Raw genomic sequence first — 21,315 nt, forward strand, 5'->3', positions numbered from 1 at the left:
CAATATCTTTTACAGTTGGTAATTTTTCTTCTTGTTATTTTAACTACCGCAACGAAGATTATGACATAAGAATTAACGGTTGGTTATTATATATATTGATCAAACGGTGGATGATAATTATCGTATCGAGTTGCGTATAATATTGTGATATCTGTCGGGTTTAGAAATCGACGATATTTATTTCATTAACACATAGGAAGTCTCAGAAGTATGCATTAATTAATTTAACATTGATAAACCGTGTGACCCCAAATCGCTTGTTGTTATACACATTTTGAAACCTTCGCGCATAAATGCGGTAACCGGCAGTATCGTGATTTCCCTCAACTGGATCGGACATCGTCAAATAGTTCAAGTTCAAACTCTGAGCATACCTCGGATTTTCATTTCCATTATCGATCGTTTCCATCGGTGATGAAAACTAGCATAAAAAAAGAACCAAAGTCCTTTCGCGAAAGAGAAAAATAGTGAAGTGTAGTCGAAATGCGCGTTGTAACGGTTAATGGGAAAAGCGAGAGAACCGCGACCGAATACAGGACGAGATTTCATAGCTGATCAAGTTTTGAATCCGGTTATCGTGTAGTCCTAAATTTTATTTTCCCACCGCAGTTAGTTCCATAGTAATATTTTCGTGGATTTGAGTCTTTTTTTTTTTATATCACGACCGCAATCCGGTGTTTGAAAATCGTCGAAATCCAGGCGGAAAATACCGCACGACTATCATCGAGCGTACATCCATAATCCGGCAGTGAAAATCCACGCGATAAAAGAATATATATCGACGAACCCCGGGAGAGCTTTGAGAAAAGTATAAATCGGTAAATCACGCGGCCCGTGTCGCAAGGCCATAAAACCCATTGATATACTCACCACTGCCATGAACGCTGGTGTGGGAAAAAAACTGGCCACTGGTATCGCCGCCGTGACCAACAACCACGCGCTGTTCTGTCACTCGGTAAAATTTCGCCAAGAAACTAACCGATCCAATCCGCAAACCCAGGATTTTGGATCCGCTCTGCCCTACGAGGCAATCCCTGGGCCTAAGCCGGTACCACTGATTGGAAATTTTTGGAGATTTCTACCCCTGATTGGTTCGTATCTTCTCCGCAGTTTACAGTGTCCCTGATACGGTTGCAAGCGGTGAATTCTGAAATGAATCAAAAGAACGTTAATAATAGCACTTTAAATGACCTTTAAGATTTCTGCATTCGCACGTTTAAACGTTGGGTCACGTAATTGGATTCTATAGGTGCTAATTGATTTTTTTTTTTTATTTTCAAATTTATTTAAGGGATTTAATCGCAATTTTAATTTTTTGGATAGCAGTACAGCTTAAACTACAACTCTGGGAAACTGTAGGAGAAATGATTCAATAAGAAATTTTATTCCTCTTTCAATTTTCTAAATCTGCATTACTTATATTTTATTTTTATTCTACATTATTCAAAGGTTTTTTTAAAATTCTATTTTTCAATATCGATCTCAAATTCAAATTTTTCGCAATTTGAATTTTTGAAATAGCACAATTTGAAGAAAATATACCAAAGGCTCAATTCCACTTTCTTATGCTGAAAAAAACCATTGTTTCCAGACGTAGAACTGGTAACAAAAAAAATAAAATAAAAGTCCAGATGCAGAAATCTTATGGTTTACGCACTACAACAGTTTTTCGATGGTATCTGCCGTGCCTATTCCTTTTCTCGCGTTTTGGGTATAACCTAAAAGCTCACCTCTCATCGTTCACATTGCATAATTGAAAGTTTCAAACGAGCGTGAATACGCTTGCAGTAAGTATTGTAATAGCTCTTAACTCTTCGGCAACGCAAGATTGTTTAATAATTGACCCGCGCGGCGGTACGGACAGTCCGTCGATTACCACCGGTCGAAGAATCTCAAAGTAGGTACGCTGGTTGAACAGTGAACGTACAAAAGTCAAGCAAACTGAATCGGTGTGGTAATTGCTCGAGTAATTGGTCCTCACTTTTACGACTGGATGGAGTTGGAGCGCCGCTGAAATTTCACAGAAGAACTTGAGCGCTTTACCGCTATTTCCAGTCGACGCTGCATCGACGCATGTGTCTGACCAAGTACCAGCCGAGTCCGTTTTCACTCGCTGCAATCGGTAGCCTCTGAGGAATCTGCCTCCGCAGTACCGATTGCAGAGTTTTCTTCTGACGGTCCCCGATGTCGTTCGATGCATCCGGTAGTAGTTTCAGCGGTCAAGTCACTGTATTTACGTATTTGCACTGCACTCGAGTACGTTTGTACCGAGAATCTGTCCCGGGACCTTTGCACCGTCGTATCAGCCGCAGTTCAAGAACCGAAAAAGCGGTACATCTGCACCGGCAAGTTCCCTTGTCCCCGCCTATCAATCTTTACGCAATAACCAGAGATAGCCTCTCGAAAAGGACCACGGGCTAAAACCGAAATCGGATTTTCATTCTCAGTGTCGTTCCACTTTTTACGTATGTGCGATATGATCTGAAAGTGGGTATAGGGGAACGTGGGGCACAAAAGGACCCCGTGAAATATTTTACCACAAAGAAAAAAAAAGAAAAACAACAATTGTTTTCTTTAATATTGAGATATTATTAGATCTTGGTTTGATATGCGTTCAATTAAAGTATGCAACATTCTTTTAGGACAAGAATATTCTTTTTTTTTATTTATGATATTTTAGGCTAATACCGTTTGCTCCAGAATATAAATTGCTTTGATCATACATATTGATAGATAATAATTAATGGTTCATTTAATACAGACAGAATTAAAGGATGCAGTCATTGAACAAAAATATATATATATAGAATTTTCATTGCAATCCGTGGTTCCTTCATGCCCAAGATTTCTTTTTTTTTCAATTATGTTCGATATAGATCAAAACATAATCAGGTTTAGCGTTTGATAACTTTTTGAGACTGTGCATGAAGAGTCGCATTGCAGTGTACCCAGTTATCTCGTAATTGCTTGGAATATACATGAAGTGTAATTATCAAGTTCAAAGGATCATCGGCGATAATTGAGCGTGGCTGCTCGATCGTTGTAACACACGTGATACGCGCTCAAATTTGTTGACAGAGTGTAAAGTATGTTTATGAAATCAATTTAAGAGATTAGAAGGAAAACATGGTTATTTATACAAGATAGTGTTGGGTGAAAAAGATCGTCGTGAAGCAATAATAATACAGTCACAGATATTTTTAGTGCAGATTACAGTTATTTATGATCATATTTTTTAATGCTTCACTCATTTACAGGTTCGTATCCAAGGGATAATCAGGTGGAGCTGGTGAAAAAATTGAAAAAGCGTTACGGGAAAATAATAAAACTATCATCGTTACCCGGAAGACCGGACATAGTGATCGTCTGCGATCCAAAAGACTTTGAAAAGGTGTGGAGGATAACAACTCGACAATTAACGCCTTGCGTCTTGAAACATTGATGAAAATTTTGCTCTTCAGATTTACAGAACGGAGGGTATCTGGCCGAAGAGAGACGCTATGCCCAGTTATAAATACTACCGAGATCACGTGAGGAATGATTTCTTCGACGGAGTTGGAAGCATGGTGACAGAGTGAGTATTAAATGAGTTCCAGAAATGGAGGTCCGTAGAATTAAATCCCAGACGAGTAGCGAATCCATTGAATTCTTTTCTACATTTTTACACTCAACAGGCAAGGTAGAGAATGGCACTCGATAAGGAACGTGGCGAACACGCCAATGCTGAATCCAAAAGTGGCGTCTAAGTACATTCAGCCAATCAATGAAGTGGCTTCGGATTTTGTCGAGAGGTGAGCCGCTGTTTGAATTAATAACAACGCACGACGAAGGAGCTTTTGAAGAAAAAGCGGAGAAGCGAAGAATATCGGCTCGAAAGTCCTCCCCTCTTCGCCTCTCTCCTTTTCATTGCTTATATTTTTCCATTCCTGTTACAGAATGACGAGAATCCGCGGAAGAGATGAGATGCTACCGGCAACCTTCAGCAACGAGCTTAATAAATGGGCTCTTGAATGTGAGTCTCGTAGTTTTGGTGCCCCGCACTTAAGTGGGCTGCGAAGCACCGTCGCCCGTCTCATGTACTCGAATCATTATTATTACACCGAAGGGATTTTATTTAATATACCTTCTTTCGTTTTCTCCTCCTCCACATTCAGCCGTGGCTCTTCTGGCGATGGACACTCGTCTCGGATGTCTAGACGACCCGGAATCTCCGGAAAGCAGCGACGCTCATCGTCTCGTAGAGGCTGTGCTAACCATGATGAAGCTCACTTACGACCTCGACGTCAGTCCAAGCCCCATGTCCGCCTTCCGGAGGAAGGAGTTCAATCGTGCTGTTGACGTACAAATCGAGTTCGTATTATAAAATTGCGATAAGGTAAAGGTATATCTTGAGCGTGTTTTGAGTCGGCGAACGCCTACTTCTGGTAAGGGTCCCTAGTCGCGATAAAGCACGTTCAATTGCAGCCCCTTCATCAATCTTCATCGCCCTTACCAATTTCCCCGACTATCCCGCGAGGGTGTCCAAATGAAATTTCAGCTAAACGCGTTCGAGTTGGAGGTGTCCTTGTAAAGAGGAAAAGGAAGTGGAAAAGCTGCCCTCGAGTTTCGGGGCATAGAGATTGCGAGGAAGTCAGCAAGCTGCAAAACTTGGCTCATGTTCCGGAATTCTTGCCGCAAGCTTGGATTCTCAAAAGATTTTTTCATCAGGAGCGTGGCGACGTATTTACGCTGGCAGCGTCGCGGATATGTTAGCCGAAGATATATTTAGCCTCTCATCAATCATCTCTCCCTTGACAAGCCGCGGCAAAATTATTAAACGATGTGGATACAGACGGGCTTGGGTATTTCGATAGACTCCGGAGTCCCCGACGGTCTCTTGTACATCAGGCAATTAATTAGTTTTAATCTTCTTAGAAGGCGCGTAGCAGGTACGCGGTATCGCGATTGCGCCCTAAGCTTGCACCAAAGAAAACGACTCGATAATTAACACTTCGGGGCATTAATCGTTCTCAATGTAAATATACGCCTGCGTACATACCTCGAGAGTTGTACGGCTTGGGTTTACTTTCCGTTGGGCCGAATGTTCCGTCCATAATACCATAACGAACGGCAAGTAAACCAATTTTGGAAGTGTAAACTCACGGCCTAATAGGTTCCCGCGTCGTGACTCAAACACCAGACTCCCTTCATTCACTTCAGGCAATGGGTCAAGTTTACATTTCGTCTCAAGTCGAGGGGTTGGCAACACTCGAAATCGCTTTACGGCTGTGCGAGAAGTCGGTTTAAGTAGTCTGAATTCCCTTCAACTTGTGTAGTCTTAAAGTCATCCGATCGGACTGACAGGTTTTCTTTCGCCACCGCAGCATATCCATGAAGTACATCAATCGGTGCGTGGAACGAATAAGCCGAAAGGAGGGCGAGTCATCGGAGACCCAGAGTATTTTGGAACACGTTTTGACCACGAGTAACAAGACCGTCGCCTGTGTTGTGGCTATCGACATGTTGCACGCCGGGATCGACACGGTGATTTTCTTCCACTTCTTTTTTTAACGCGAATGAAAATGTGGAAAGATGGAACGTCGAGGTCTGTCCCGTTTTATGTGTGTACCTTAAAATACGCTTTCCCAGACGGCGAGGTCGATGGAAAACGCGCTGGTGCATCTGTCGACGAACAGCAGAGCTCAGAGGTGTCTTCGAGAGGAGCTCAAGCTAGTTCTACCGGAAGTTGACTCTCCGGTAAGCCAGGAGGACGTCCTCAAACTCCCGTATCTGAAAGCTTGCATCAAGGAGAGTATGAGGTGACTCTACTGTATACATATTTAAACGCCGTCAGTGCACACAAACAGGCTTGGTGATTTGAAATTCACGATAGATCCGGAAACTCGATGTCTCTCTACTTGTACACGCTTAAATCACAGATGTCCGTGAAGTCCCAGCTACTGCTCCTCTCGTTCCATGCTTTCAATTGCTCATAGCTTGCTCCAGTCGCTTTTTTACAGTTTCTAGAGCACCCAGAGGAACATAATTTTTCAGAATCACCCCGACAGCAATCGGATCATTGCGAGAGGTTGGCAAAGACGTGGTACTATCGGGTTACCAAATACCAAAGGGAGTAAGTATGCGAAATTATTAATTGCGCCACAGCGTAATCCCCTAATTGCACAATTAGTTTGTAGACATGAAGATATTCCATGAATAACGGTTCGAAGTTTATGAATATTAAACTAATTCGTACTTCAACGTCGCGAATTTCCACTCGATTTGATCCACGTTATTGCGAAGGAATTTCATATATCAGTAACCGACACCTGACGTCAATCGAGAATTTCAACCGTCGTACACCTGCAATATTCATGCTAAATACTCTTGCCACGGTATCGCGTCATCCTTAATCTGAAGCTTGCTCTCACGCTTCGTTCCGCATTTTGGCATCATTTTTTTTTTTTGTTTTGTTTTCGTCTTTCAGTCACGTGACAACTTGTGCATCCGTATTGATGTCACCCCGTTATTCGCCCATCGCGTTAGTTTCGCCGTCAAATAAATTTAACTTCTAGCCCCACCAGTAATTCCTCTTCAACGAAATAGTAAACATTTCTCTCTAAGATTGCATGAAAACTTGGTTGACGAAGGTTGTTGAAGAAGCTGATTAAACAAAACAACAAAATCCCGACGGTATTGCCGACTTGATTTAAATTTATTCAAAGTAAATCCACGTGTTCGCTGCAGTCCCATAATTCAACTGGCAAAACATCGCTATTTACGCGAGAGATTCAATTTGGGCGAACCTTGACGTTTGCGTAACACCGAGCGAGAAGTTAATTTATAATTGAGCGGTACAAATCTTTGCCTTAACTAATTGAAACTCGTATACGATATAATAACGGTTACCTTGAATTCTGGTTCTTCGACCCTGTTCGAGGCATGAATATCCGCCAGAAATGATGTATGCCTATGTGCAGTTGTTTTTTTTTTTTTGTTCTCTCTCTTTCACGATTTGCAATCTGAATCCGGATACCACAGTGTTCAGATTTTCTTAACTAATGACCTAAATTCTTACCTCGCTTCTTGGTCACCCGAATGGAGTTGCAAATTAATTCTGCATCGATTTTGCGCAGACGGTGGTGGCCATGTATCACGTTGAGGCGTCAAATTCGCCGGAGGAATTCCCAGAGCCCCAGAAATACCTGCCTGAGCGATGGCTCAGAGATTCAGAGGAAGCAGGTCGAGGTGACAGGGCGTACGCGCCATCCGCCAGGAACGCTAATCCATTTTCCTTTCTCCCATTTGGATTCGGTCCGAGAGCCTGCATCGGTCAACGCTTTGCAAATTTGGAAATGGAAATTCTACTCGCGAAGGTATACGCGCAGAGCTAACGCGTCCCGAGTCTGGTCTGCATAGCGTATGATTAATCATCTCGATTACCAGATTTTCAGAAGATGGAAGGTGACGTATGACAGAGATCTCCAGTTCCAAAGTAAACTCCTATACGGACCGGCGACACCGCTGACTTTCCGTCTAATTGATGATTGAAAGAAGTTATACACTTCGTTTCGACCGTGTGTACGATGATTTAGTGGACGGAAACTAAATGGCCATTAAAAAAATGTCAAGATTCTGGATTATTAAGTGTTCCTTTTGAGGCTTAATCGGTTCTTTTGCAACTGGCCTTTGTTCACTTTGTACCGATGCAAATATAACCGTGTATGTTGAGTTTGTCCGAAGAATAAACACCAAAGGCCTTTGCCATAAATTGTATAAGAGTTGTTACATTATTCACCCTCACATCACGTTTGCTATAGTTGTAATTTTGCGAGTGACAAACGGGTCGTCAAGGCCTCGCCAAAGCGAATCAAGCACCTGGCCAACCGATCGAGACTACGTTAGCTCACCGGTGAGTTGTTCACGGGCACTGTGTCGAAGGCTGCCAGCTGCGAGGAATTCCCGCAATCTTTGCGGTCGTCTTTGTCGCAGGCAAACGGGAAATGACCGCGAGTTAAAGTAATGAGTAACCTGCAGTCAGTAATTCGCTGGCGGAATTACAGCCGGACACATAGCGGTCGAGTTATTACATTAGAAATGAAAATTGACTGCCTTCGAGTCTCGCCAGTTTACTCGGTGGGCTTAATTGCTGACCCTCTGACCCTTGCTCTTCCAGCTCACGCCTCCCCGGATAACCGGCGCCGTAATGGCATTCGACGGACGGGCGCCTCCAGCAGCATTTACGTTCACCCGACTAATCGGATTTCGTGGTCAACCAGCCTCTAATACCGACGATAAAAGCCACGCTTTCAATGATATACTCGTGTACCTCGAATCTTCATGTTTTAGAAGGTCCCAACATTCTCGTCCCTCCCTGCAGGCTCTTCCGCACCTGCTCTTGGTCCGTTAATTTCCATCTTCAGCATCCGGTCCGTCATCCTGCGAATGCGCAAACGAGGAAATCTGAGCAACAGTTCAAGTCCACCTTCCTCCTACTCGGCGGTACCAGGAAATGCGTACACTTACTAGGCACGTTGCACCGGTCGCGTTTTATGCGAGCTGCACTCTATTTTTGCCAGTACTTCTATCCGCACGTCATCGAGCGTTACTTTGATCCGTCGATTGATCAATTAACCACCGTGCGTTACTTTTCCGGCGTCGAATTCATCGCTCGTGCACCACATTATCGGAGCCTCTGAAGCGGTGAGCATTGGAAATTGACCCGTAATGCAATATTCGAAGGACACATGATCCCGTCTGGTGCTTGAAACGATACCGAAATTACTACTCGTCAAATTGACGGGTCGAAAATCAAGGACGGTGTTATTAAATTGTAAAATATTTTGGGAAGTGTGGATAAAGGTTAATTTACCATTCAGCCTGACGGGTGAAAATGATGCGGAACACTTCATCGTTCGCCAGATTTTCGCTGGCAGTATTGCGGTCGAATGTTTCCGCGAACAGGCATAGGAGTACCGTCGTTCTGTCCGATGAAAATTTGCAAGAAACTGCCGACGCCGAATGGAAAATTGCGAAGCCGTACAATCTGATACCTGGACCAGAGCCACTTCCGGTTCTCGGAAATATTCCAAAGTTTATTCCGATCGTCGGTAAGTAGCGTTTCGACAAATTTTATTTCCAATGAAAAATTCTAGTCCCAAGATTCTGCGAGTTCAAGGCGAATACGGAAAGCTGCCAATGTTGGAGATGGTGGATCGATTGCGTAAAACCTACGGCGACATTGTCCGGCTCGAAGGGATTCCGGGTCGACGACGCTGCGTCTTTCTCTTCGATCCGAACGATTGTGAGAAAGTGTACCGGACGGAAGGTCCTTGGCCCTCCAGGATTTCGATGGAGACGATTAAGTTGTATCGCGAGCAGAGACACGAAGTGTACAAGGGTGAATCCGGGCTTGTGTCAAGGTGAGTTACCTTTCACTTCCTAGTTCATCGACGGCAGTTAAACCTCGACTAACGATGCCTCGTGAAAATGGAAAATAAAAAATTAACTTGATAAATGACAATTTACAGCCAGGGTGAAGAATGGCATCGGTTTCGTTCGAAAGTTAACCAACATTTAATGCAGCCAAGAACAATCCGGCCTCACATCGGTCCAATCAACGAAGTGGCGGATGATTTCATTGAGAGGATTCGCAGTATTCGAAATTTCGAGTCCCTCGAAATGCCGGCTACTTTTAACAACGAGATGAACAAGTGGGCTCTGGAATGTGAGTAGGAGAACTTTTCCCCCTTATATACCCATACCCGCGGCAAAATTTGTCCTCTGTTCGCAGCTATGTGCGTAATTGCCTTCGACCATCGCATAGGATGCCTCGAGCCCAATCTGAAAATAGATTCCGAACCTCAGCTCCTCATTAATAATGTCCACAGTATGTTCGGCCTCATGTACAAACTCGAGATTCTACCGTCTCTCTGGAAACTTTACAAGACCCAAAACCTGAGAGAGTTTTTCCGAGTTTTGGACAACTTGACGAGGTAGGACGTCTCAGTTTGCCCAAGAAATCTTCTCTGCCTTGAGTCGTCCATAAAAATCTGAAAATCTAGTTTCAAAACATGCTTTTGTTTAGAATAACTGGCAAATACGTGGATCAAGCAAAGCAACGGCTTGCCGAGAAGCCGGTGGAGAACATCGGAGACAGAAGTATGCTGGAGAGACTGATCAGCGTCGATGAGCATACAACCACTGTGATGATAATGGACATGTTGACAGCCGGAGTAGACACCGTAAGTGATCCTGGATAAGATAACTGTACGAGTAAGAAATTTTCAAGTCAGTCTCTGTACCTCTGCTTCAACACTTAGACAAGCAACACTGCCACGGGTGCGCTGTACCACATAGCAACGAATCGTAACGTTCAGGAAAAACTACGGAAAGAAGCCATTAATGTTCTGCCCAGTAAGACTTCTCCCGTGACATTAGACGTCCTTAGCAATATTCCATACCTGAAGGCTGTACTAAAGGAAAGTTTGAGACTGATGCCAATCGCTGTTGGCAACTTGAGGACCACAAATACAAACGTTGCAATTCGTGGCTACAGGATCCCCAAGGGCGTAAGTCGACTTTTCCATGTTCTACAGTTTGATCTACTTATATCGACCTTCGTGATCGAATCTGTTCATCTAGGATGACTTGATCATGTGTCACTCACTGATGAGCAAAGACTCCAAGTACTTTCCGAATCCAGAGAAATTCCTTCCGGAAAGATGGCTGAAGGATTCTGCTGGGACAACTCACTCGGCCAAGAACGCTCATCCCTTCGCCTACATGCCATTTGGTTTCGGTCCACGAACCTGCATTGGAAGGCGTTTTGCTCAACTTGAAATGGAAACGCTCCTGATCAAGGTCAGCCGGCTAGATTATTTAGAGGTAGATCCTCCCAAGTTTGGAAGTAAAAAAAAAGATATTTGTATTACAGATAGTAAGGAACTTTCACTTGGAATGGAAGCGTGGAAAGCTCAAGCTCAGAAGCGGATTCATAAATACTGTCGAGTCACCGTTTCAGGTTAAAGTGATTGACATTTAAGCATGTCCATATGCTTGCTAATCGCTCGTTATGCACCACGCAAGAAATTTAAAGAGCCGAAGTGTATCAAGTATTTGATAATATAAAGCCTGAATATACGTTCTACGGTACTGCTCAACAGATAACTAGCTTGATTGCCAATTACCGCCTCGATAATACACTGCGTGAATGAAATTTGTACGCAAATTCTGAACAGTGTGAGCAGCTAAGTGCTCACGCATTGAAGGACTTGATAACGTAACTTCAGCAGTGCAGATTACAATTTTTCATTATTATCATAAGTTACGAAACCGATTATATAGTACAAATTGTAAAGTACGGTTGTGGTACTAATTAATATTGAATCATTTATAGCACAGCCTTTGTTTTTATTTAAACCTGTATCCACTACTCGGTGATAATTTGCTTGAACGTTTACTTTATGCATGTAACGTACTTTCAACTCACATCCAAACACCACGCTGTGTGGCCTTAAAGGAACGACACGGTTACATTACGATAAAATCTAGTGATATTACTTACACAAAACTTTCCAATGAAAAACAATGAAGATACTTGTTTTTTTTTTTTTTTTTAAGTTTCCAAAAATAACAATTGCAAGTCGAAGCATTTTGGGAAAAATTGAAAATGACATGACGTACAATGGGAAATACAATTATAATTGTTGATAAATAGTAAGCAATTGAAATATAATGGGTTGAAAATTGTAACGAGGCAATAACCAAAATTCGAACGATTTGTATGAACGAATATAATTAGCAAAGAACTAGCTGTCTTATATAGCAAACTCGTGGAAAAGATCGAGCCCATCGTTGTCAACGAGCGATAAGTATGTAGATAAGCCTGTTAGCGATTAGATGCGTACAAAGCGAGGGGTCAGGTATACGGAAGTAAGCGACAGTCGAATGCAGTCGCATAGCTGACGAGGCTTATTGTACAGTTCCCAAATTGAAAACTGTCTTGTATACAGACGCAAACAAGCATCGTAATATCATCCACGAAGTTTAATTCCTCCAACGAGCACCGACACGGTTGTGTCATCGAAGGCATTTACCGCCAACTGCGCAGTCGCTGAAAGCAAGTAACTTTAGTGCAACACTTCGCATATATCAATTATTGTGAGCGGCAAAAGTGGGACACTCTCTGAGTGTGAGTCGTCAGGCACGTTTGGTTGGTGAGTAGGTACGATAGCGTTATCTTCCATCGCAACGTCGAAAAAGTATACAAAGTCCGTACGCTTAAACAGATTGATTACTGTTGAAACTAGGTAATTTTTCCCAAACATCCGTCTTTTCTATTACGAACAGCTTGCAGAATACCACAGCAAATAAATAATTGATACTCCATTTCCTAGGGCCGACTTTACAAGATGATACTAAGGAATTCAACGCTCGTCAGATTGACGCTCGCATTCTCGCGCTCCGAAACGATCATTTCAAAAAGAAGTGCAACTACTGCAACCGGCGTTCAATCACAAAGTACTTTTGACGTCGAGTGGAAAGCTGCCAAGCCTTATGAGTCCATCCCGGGACCAAAACCGCTTCCAGTACTTGGGAATGTCCTGAGGTTCCTTCCAGTTGTCGGTAAGTCGAATCACGCTGAGGGAACACGCGGCACATGACATCTCAGTGCTCTAAAACAGGATTGAGTGAGCTTGAAGTCAAATCAAGTAGGTAATTCTAATCGAGTATTATGGATTTCAGGTGAATTCCAAAATATATCTACAGCGGATTTGATGAAGCAGCTACGTCAAAAGTACGGGGACGTTGTGAAACTTGAGGGAATTCCGGGACGACGACGTTGCGTATTTTTCTTCGACCCGGTAGATGCCGAGAAAATATACCGGACAGAAGGATCTTGGCCCAGCAGGATCACCTCTGGGCCGCTAAAGCTGTACCGGAAACGGAAGGAGGGCCTCTTCAAAGGAGAGTATGGTCTACTTCCCAGGTAAAATCCTTGCGCCGTGAAACTTCGTATAAATCCAAAACCTGACGTTTTATCTGTTGTACCTCTCTAGCACTCACTTAATATTGTTGGAACAACATCTTAACTTACAGTCAGGGAGAGAAATGGCATCAGTTCCGGGTGAAAGTTAACCAGTACTTCATGCAGCCCAGGACGATCCTCCCACACGTGGGTCCAGTTGATCAGGTGGCGATGGATTTCGTAGAAATGATTCGCAGTCTCCGAGATCCTGAATCCCTCGAGATGCCAGCCACGTTTAACAATGAGATACATAAATGGGCTCTGGAATGTGAGTAGCGGAATTTTATCCTATTCGCAATACTTTTCATGATAAAAAAAAAATGAGCCTCTGTTCCCAGCGATATGCGTGATTGCGTTCGATCATCGCGTAGGATGCCTCGAGCCCAATCTTGCGAAAGACTCGGAACCTCAGGTCTTCATCAACAATGTGAGCGAAATGTTTGAGCTCATGTACAAGCTTGAAGTACTACCATCGTTATGGAAATTATACGATACTCGAAATCTGAAGAAGTTATTCAACATTTTAGACAACATGACCAGGTACAATGTTTGAACACGATATAGCACCTAAATCTTTCTCCAGCTTTCATTTATCTCATGATCTACTCTTTAGAGTAACGAGCAAATACGTGAATCAAGCGAAGCAACGTGTTGCCGAGAAGAAAGCGGAGGACGTTGGCGATACAAGTATTCTGGAAAGACTGATCAGCGTCGATGAACAGACATCTACAGTGATGATAATGGACATGCTATTGGCTGGGGTTGACACTGTAAGTAATCATGGGTTAGGTGATCTCGTTGGATATATCACAATCTAGTCTCAATACCTTCATTGTTCATATCAGACGAGCACTGCTGTTTCCGGCGCAATGTGGTGCATCGCGACAAACCCCGAAGCTCAAGAAAAACTGCGAGAAGAGGCCATCAAGGTTTTGCCGACAAAAACGTCACCGGTAACCGCGAAGACTTTGAACAATATTCCATACTTAAGGGCTATCATCAAAGAAAGTTTGAGGCTGGCACCAGTCGCAATGGGTGTTCTTAGAACAACAAATTCAGACGTCGTTATTGGTGGTTACAGAATTCCCAAAGGTGTGAGTGAACTTGCCGAGCTTGAGAAATTTCACGGTTTTCGAACCTGCTTAGTGAGTACTTGAAAACATTTTTTCTCCAGGATGACGTGGTCATATGTCACGGGCTGATGAGCCTTGATCCTGAGCATTTTCCGGATAACATGAAGTTCCTTCCCGAAAGATGGCTCAGGGAATCCTCAAACTCAGTGTCTTGTACCAAGAATGCTCATCCCTTCGTTTACATGCCCTTCGGTTTTGGCCCTCGTTCCTGCATCGGGAGACGTTTTTCACAACTTGAAATGGAAACACTCCTCATAAAAGTAATTAGCCTAGTGAACTCTATTGACTAACGGTAATATTCGTTTCGAAAAATGATACAAAATTTTCTCCTCAGCTGGTGCGGAACTTCCGCTTCGAATGGCACTATGGACCGTTAGAGATGAAAAATGGACTTCTCAACACTATAACGACGCCATTGAGAATCAAATTTAGTGACATTTAGCCCAAAAATCATGAGATCTGCATCATAAGGACCTCTAATTATAGGTAACCCTGAATTACCCATAACCAAGGTTCATTACGGTGCGCATTCACGTAATCTCATGATACGACTAAAACATTTTGTACATCCATCCGTTTGTTAACGGATTTTCTCTATTGATATGTATACTTTTCGCAATTTTTTTTTTGTGACACGTGTTTCACGTCTAAGCTTTCAATGTTGTCAAAATCAAAACTGTCTCTCTTGGTATAAGTATTTTTCACAGGCTGTGACAATTGCTCTGTAGGACATTTATCATAGTTTTTATTTACCCTGTATACTGTATTCATTTAATCAGGTATTGGAGCACCACCTTTTAATTAAGTGAACGAATTAAATTTATTAAATTGAATTTCTAATATCCCATTTATATTTTCTCTTCTCATAGAGACTGGACAATTACGTTAGGTCATGAATTTGCAAATTAACCTAAAAATCTAGAGAATGATTCCTGCGTCGCGTTCGGAGGACGTTAACCTATCGAGAGTTACTCATCATAAGTGAATGCAACTGACAACTCCTACTTCGTCACTAAATATTTTATACCCGCAAGAAGTCTGCTGTCTCGTTTGGTGGTTCATTGATCCAAGCGCCACTGTCTTTGACAGTTAGTACTACTGAGTGAAGGTGGCGGTAGACGGAAGGGAATTTCAATACAAGAAATTATCGTTACTATTAACCTTGGTTACTAATATTCAGCAAGCTTCTGATACTACTGATACTAAATGAACCAAGATATATAGGTAATATAGGACTTGCCATGCAACTACTAATTGTCAGAGTTTAGGTATGACAGTCGAACAAGAAGCGATATAAGACACCGAAGAGGCCATTCTGTGTAGTCACCGACCAGAAGTCCTTCACTCACTGCAATTACCAGTTTTTTTTTTTTTTTTGATCGTACGTACGACTTATCTACATCCCGAAGGTAATGTCGTAGATGCAGCTTCGTTGACGATATGCAGCTAACTGTATAGTAAAAAGATTGACCCTCGTGACCCAGTCCTTCGGGATTTTTAACACCACGGAGTCCAGTGACGATCCTGAGTCGTCATCTGTTTCAATATTACTAACGGGCCGATGCGGTAACGCGTTCCCCATTTTTTTGCCTGCGTTTGTGCAATTGGGTCAATGCCTTTACGACTAATGGAGGGGGCAATACACGGCGGGCCCCAGTATTATTATATAATGTGCATTCTGGTTTCTTCGTCGTCGTCGTCGTTATTTTGGCTGCAATTGGCAAGTCGCGGTCCACGACCGCAAGCTTCCGTTGGTGTCGAGTTTCATGAAGGTTGGTCCCTGACGCATCCGCCACGCTGTCTTGATGTTACGCACTTCTATCAATATTCCTCCATTTCGCCTTGCTCGTCTCCTCCGACTATTTTCGCTACTTCCATTAGAAATTTGGGTATTCCGATGCATTGTTCTATCTACCTAACCTTTTTTCGCGCAATTTACCAGAAACTAGATTACCCAAAATTCGCAGTTCAAGATTCTGTTCAAGAACTGTGGCGGCGAGTCGCCGGAGTTTCCTGAAAAGTGGAAGATAGCCAAGATTATACTTTACTACCTACAGCTCGGAAACAATATAATCCATTGACACTTAGGTCTATAAGATCCAGGCATCGAAACTTGAACAAAGAACAAAAAAATAAATAATAAAATTTATATTCGAATAAAAAATATTTTACAGGTCTCACTTGTCATAGCATTTTACTCATCACATTGCTGGTATTGTCAACTTTATTAAGAGTGAAGAACTGCTTGCGAGAAAAAACTACAAGTCACCGACTTAGGATACAATCCAAAAAGTTTCAGTAGAACCCATAATCAAGAGGTCTGACACGCTCTGTGTCAGTGTTTTTTGAATTATTCTTTTTTTTTTTATATGAAATACAGTATGAGGTTTTGTCTTCAGCTGGTTAAATTTCACGAAATGTTGCGGACGTTACACCTGAACTAATATAATCAGTTGACAAACACACGTGGCAATTCCGGGTATGACTTTTCTAGTAAAATCTTCAATTTTTGCATCGACTGAAGCTAATGCAAAATGTTGAGTGGACACTTCGAATGTGAATCGTCCTGCCCAAGGGCGCGGAATAAAGCTGAATCATGTTTCTTGAAATCGCAATAATTGCACATGCTGTTTTTCATAATGTTGATAACTGACAATGATTGTAAGTCTAGAGTCGATATTTGTTTATATTATCGGCTATTCGTAATTAGGATAACATTGCCAGAAAATCTGGCGCCAAATATGTCTATCTCAATGTTGTAATGGAATTTCCCGTATCGCGAGGAAACACAATTGCGTCAATACGTGTCAATCGAACAATGTCATTTTGGAATTTTCCATGAACACTTACGAAGTAAGAATGTACCAACGATGCACGTAGCATTGATTGTTGCCACAACAGATAATCGTAACTAATATTAGATTGAAGGAAAAACAATAAATGTATTGTAACTGGGTCACACCAAAAACGCGAAAAGTCCCTGAATTTTTTTGATTTCAAAAATTTCGAGGTTTCCGCTGGATTATATCGAGCAAACAATTATTCATGTATTTCGATGACTTTTTTGCATGTGAATCCATTGCTTGTGGTTTTTTTCATTAATCTCGAGTAAAAAAATGCAACAAGAAATCGTACTACTCGACCCTGGTAGTTTAATTGAAAAGGACATGAAGCGAAGCATGAGTAGAAAAATTGTCCTTTGAGTCACAAGTATTCTGCTCCAGCTGTCAGCCAGACACCTTTGAGCATATTTAAACAAGCCAATCGAAATAAGTTCATTGCGGCTAATGTGCCAAAAGATTTGCACAACACGTGGGCCGAGAAGAAAAAGACCCTCATTTAAGTGCAGCTGTTTCAATTAGACTTCAGCCTATACTCTTTTTTTGGAATTATGAACATGTACGTTGACAGAATTTGTCTTTTCAGCCACGTGTTGCTTGCGTGGAATATTTTATTCGTACGCTTATTACGATACACAGGGTGTCCTGTTTGTAAAATTAACATGAACATTGCCGAAAGAGACTGGGGTGTAGAGATATCGAAAAATTTTCGATCCAAAAGTCTTACGCAGCCTCAATGAAATTATTCTGGCTCCATGTGACTCTGCGATTTCACTACAATTTGTTAATCCTTAAATTAAATCGCCGACAAGGCTGATCTTGTTCGAATACGTCAACATACAAATTACTATCCGATTCATTGTGAGAAAGTGTGATCGTGTACAATTAGTTTCAGAAGAGCCCCGTCCGAGGGTTCATTAGATCACTCATTCCAAACATGAAATCAAAATCTGGAACGAGTCTCGCAGGTTCAATCATAAAATAAGAATCAGCGACTAATCCAGTTCCGATCAGAAACTGCGTTCACGAAAATTTGTAAAACACATTGAAATTTAGTTAAATATATATCTGATTCGCAGTTTGAAATTCAAGAATTTCTAAGTCTATTGAAAATATGATGAGAGATTACATTAAGTGCATCGATTCTGAAATTTTTTTACGATTTCGTAACCTTGGTTTGTAATTTTTACCGCTTTTGGAGATACTCTAATAATTTGCGTATAATGAAACACTGGGTGCATATACACGTGTGTTTCTCAATCCGTGCAGTCACTTTTATGCAAATAAGCCACAAATTTAGTAGCGACAAGTGTCGTTTCTCAGGTTGATATAGATATATATCTATATATCAATAGACTATATATAGCTCACCTTTCTGCCGATATGTTAGTTTCGTCCATGAATCAGTAGCGTTTGAGAACCACATACATCGCATCGCAAAAATTGAAAATATCTGAATCATGTTTCTTAAACTTGCAATAATTGCATTAGCTGCTTTTAATACAGCATCAGCAGGTGAGCAATCAGACTCACAAAATTCAACAAAAATACCGTAGATTGAACGCATAATTTTAATAAATTTTAATTTCGTTACCACGTTTTAGGCGACGACGTATGGACCGGTTTCGTGGGTACGTAACTACCTCGATTTCATATAGATATCAAGCATTATCCAATTTTCACTGAATTCCTTCCGAAAACGAACTATTACTATAACATAACTTTTCATTTTATTGAGCATAAAATTTCAAATGAATTCACGTCAAGACAGTCTTCCACCCTTCATTTGTTACCTCGAAACATATTTCATGTACTTACGTATCTGTGATTCCATAAAGCTTCCTGGTCCTCGAACTCTTCCAGCCACTTCTATCAACTCCCTCAGACGTTGGAATCAGCTCAAAACCAAGGATGGACCAACATCTCGGGTGTCGAACAACCAGATAATATCACAGCCCTCGGCTACTATGGTGACTACAGACTTGTGGTCCTATATTCGGGCGAAACTGGTGCGGCATGCGGAGTGCAAATCGCGGTGAATAACAAATATCATTTTGCGTACTCGTATTCTACATTCACATCAAAACTGATAGATTTATAAAGCTGGTGCGGTCATATTCGTTGGTAATCAACCCGTCCAGTTAAATCGAATTCAAACCTAACCATATCCCGTTTTGCATGTATTTTTTCGATATTCCATACAGATTCCAACGGAAGACGTCGACAATACGGGTGAACCAATGATATATGCTAACATTTCAGCAATAACTACCAAAGTACTAGAAGGAGTCTCCTGCTACACGGTGACTGCGTATTTTTCCATCGATGGTACGTAATTGCAAGTGTAGTGAAGACGTTTTAATTTCCACGTGCGATGCTTTTATCCTGAAGAGTCAGTACGTCTGAACTTTCAGAATCGTCTGGCAGTCGCAGAATTTGGTTCCAGGAAAAAAATTCACTGCACGAGATACCGACAAACATTTCAGAGGTCACATCGAAAACGGAATTCTATGCGGGCAGCTGTGTTCCAACCATGGGTAAGGACTCACGATTTTCTTTCAAGATCACATTTACGACAATCAGCATGTATTAACTATCTAGGCAATCACTACAACAATATGAACTCTACCTCTGACTGCTCCTACCTGTACCCGTGGTTTCTCTTGGGCTATGGAGACAACGTAATTGGCTTCGGCTTCCAAGGATTCGGTAGCGGAACTTCTTCTTCCAAACGAACTTGGTGGGAAACCATTCCACCAGCAAGTTTAGCGGTAATTACGAGAAGAACGTGTTGAAGTAATAATGAAGTAGAACGATTTGATAAGTCATTGAGGTAAATTAACCGTTCTCACTTACAGTATGTTGTCCGTGATCCACCAACTTGTGCGGTGAATGCAATATACGAGTATGGAGTCATTTCTTTGCACATTTGGTTAATCGATACTCCTCAGGACATCACTTGCAGCTGAAGTTGGATGGTCCAGAAACTATAAGGCGATGTAATATATTTTATAAATGGAATGAAACGTCTGCTATTTGGCAAAAAATAAACAGTCATGATAAAAAAATTTTACCGTATTATACATTCGGCACTAGTCTTATCCTAGTGAAAACCGCATAATTGAGAATTCGTAGTAATTCTACAGCTGACATGCAAATACAATTGCAAAAAATAATAATTATTCACCTTCTTCATCATGACACTATCAAGTGTTGCAGCTCGCAGCAGACAGACTCGTCGTGATTCGCGCTAACGTTGACCACATATTCTTACGTGTTCTAAATGACCTTCAAAGAGTCGTAAAAATCTAGTTTGAAATTAGTAATCTCAACTAAAAAGTTGTATCGACTGGACCAAACCTCCCCTTCTTATCTCATCACTGGTTTCCTGCACGTGATAACTGACAATGATTACAAGTCTGGAGTCGATATTTGTTTATATTATCGACTATTCGTAACTAGGATAACATTGCCAGGAAACCTGGCGCCAAATATTTCTAGTTCAATGTTGTAATGGAATTTCCCGTATCGCGAGGAAACACAATTGCGTCAATACGTGTCAATCGAACAATGTCATTTTGGAATTTTCCATGAACACTTACGAAGTGCAAATGTACCAACGATGCACGTAGCATTGATTGTTGCCACAACAGATAATCGTAATTAATATTAGATTGAAGGGAAAACAATAAATGTATTGTAACTGGGTCATACCAAAAACGCGAAAACTCCCTGAATTTTTTTGATTTCAAAAATTTCGAGCTTTCCGCTGGATTGTATCGAGCAAACAATTATTCATGTATTTCGATGACTTTTTGGCATGTGAATCCATTGCTTGTGGTTTTTTTCATTAATCTCAAGTAAAAAAATGCAACAAAAAATCGTACTATTCGACCCTGGTAGTTCAATTAAAAAGGACATGAAGCGAAGCATGAGTAGAAAAATTGTCCTTTGAGTCACAAATATTCTGCTCCAGCTGTCGGCCAGACATCTTTGAGCATATTTAAACAAGCCAGTCGAAATAAGTTCATTGCGGCTAATGTGCCAAAAGATTTGCACGACACGTGGGCCTAGAAGAAAAAGACCCTCATTTAAGTGCAGCTGTTTCAATTAGACTTCAGCCTATACTCTTTTTTTGGAATTATGAACATGTACGTTGATAGAATTTGTCTATTCAGCCACGTGTTGCTTGCGTGAAATATTTTATTCGTACGCTTATTACGATACACAGGGTGTCCTGTTTGTAAAATTAACATGAACATTGCCGAAAGAGACTGGGGTGTAGAGATATCGAAAATTTTTCGATCCAAAAGTCTTACGCAGCCTCAATGAA

The 21,315-nt window shown here is 41.6% G+C and overlaps 3 protein-coding genes across 7 annotated transcripts; all 3 read left to right on the forward strand.

Annotated features, from left to right (window-relative positions):
* Positions 1-269: 269 nt before the first annotated feature.
* Positions 270-7,755, forward strand: LOC107225011 (probable cytochrome P450 49a1). 5 transcript variants are annotated; one of them, XM_046744996.1, is made up of 11 exons: positions 289-1,091; positions 3,258-3,391; positions 3,462-3,574; positions 3,675-3,791; positions 3,936-4,012; positions 4,155-4,350; positions 5,364-5,523; positions 5,629-5,798; positions 6,034-6,112; positions 7,116-7,355; positions 7,434-7,755. In XM_046744996.1, exons 1-11 carry the CDS (start codon positions 878-880, stop codon positions 7,452-7,454), a joined length of 1,521 nt encoding a protein of 506 aa, XP_046600952.1. In that variant the 5' UTR covers positions 289-877; the 3' UTR covers positions 7,455-7,755. The 5 variants fall into 5 exon arrangements, with proteins under 5 accessions (XP_046600953.1, XP_046600954.1, XP_046600952.1 ...); XM_015665309.2 differs by having other exon boundaries at positions 297-1,091; positions 7,426-7,755; XM_046744995.1 differs by lacking the exon at positions 289-1,091 and adding an exon at positions 2,135-2,345 and having other exon boundaries at positions 7,426-7,755.
* Positions 7,756-8,610: 855 nt separating this feature from the next.
* Positions 8,611-14,975, forward strand: LOC107225021 (cytochrome P450 CYP12A2). The gene is made up of 14 exons (XM_046746038.1): positions 8,611-9,401; positions 9,510-9,706; positions 9,773-9,974; positions 10,067-10,223; positions 10,302-10,550; positions 10,624-10,842; positions 12,378-12,606; positions 12,727-12,970; positions 13,081-13,277; positions 13,348-13,549; positions 13,623-13,779; positions 13,855-14,103; positions 14,184-14,402; positions 14,477-14,975. The coding sequence occupies exons 1-14, from the start codon at positions 9,121-9,123 to the stop codon at positions 14,582-14,584; spliced, it is 2,910 nt and encodes a 969-aa protein (XP_046601994.1). The 5' UTR covers positions 8,611-9,120; the 3' UTR covers positions 14,585-14,975.
* Positions 14,976-18,360: 3,385 nt separating this feature from the next.
* LOC107225026 lies at positions 18,361-20,061 on the forward strand. Its single transcript, XM_015665329.2, has 7 exons — positions 18,361-18,497; positions 18,587-18,613; positions 18,821-19,017; positions 19,187-19,310; positions 19,397-19,519; positions 19,584-19,753; positions 19,841-20,061. The coding sequence occupies exons 1-7, from the start codon at positions 18,443-18,445 to the stop codon at positions 19,949-19,951; spliced, it is 807 nt and encodes a 268-aa protein (XP_015520815.1). The 5' UTR covers positions 18,361-18,442; the 3' UTR covers positions 19,952-20,061.
* Positions 20,062-21,315: the final 1,254 nt, after the last annotated feature.

The sequence above is a fragment of the Neodiprion lecontei genome, chromosome 7 (genome assembly GCF_021901455.1).
Source record: "Neodiprion lecontei isolate iyNeoLeco1 chromosome 7, iyNeoLeco1.1, whole genome shotgun sequence".
Lineage (NCBI taxonomy): Eukaryota > Metazoa > Arthropoda > Insecta > Hymenoptera > Diprionidae > Neodiprion > Neodiprion lecontei.

Bases quoted from the DNA above. Each gene is read 5' to 3' on its own strand.
- LOC107225011 (XM_015665309.2), top strand. From the start codon at position 878: ATGAACGCTGGTGTGGGAAAAAAACTGGCCACTGGTATCGCCGCCGTG. The intron at 4,013-4,154 runs GTGAGTCTCGTA...CTCCACATTCAG, and splicing joins TAATAAATGGGCTCTTGAAT to CCGTGGCTCTTCTGGCGATG. The intron at 5,799-6,033 runs GTGACTCTACTG...ATAATTTTTCAG, and splicing joins TGCATCAAGGAGAGTATGAG to AATCACCCCGACAGCAATCG.
- LOC107225021 (XM_046746038.1), top strand. From the start codon at position 9,121: ATGAAAAATTCTAGTCCCAAGATTCTGCGAGTTCAAGGCGAATACGGA. The intron at 9,402-9,509 runs GTGAGTTACCTT...GACAATTTACAG, and splicing joins GAATCCGGGCTTGTGTCAAG to CCAGGGTGAAGAATGGCATC. The intron at 9,707-9,772 runs GTGAGTAGGAGA...CTCTGTTCGCAG, and splicing joins GAACAAGTGGGCTCTGGAAT to CTATGTGCGTAATTGCCTTC.
- LOC107225026 (XM_015665329.2), top strand. From the start codon at position 18,443: ATGTTTCTTAAACTTGCAATAATTGCATTAGCTGCTTTTAATACAGCA. The intron at 18,498-18,586 runs GTGAGCAATCAG...ACCACGTTTTAG, and splicing joins TTTTAATACAGCATCAGCAG to GCGACGACGTATGGACCGGT. The intron at 19,754-19,840 runs GTAATTACGAGA...TCTCACTTACAG, and splicing joins TTCCACCAGCAAGTTTAGCG to TATGTTGTCCGTGATCCACC.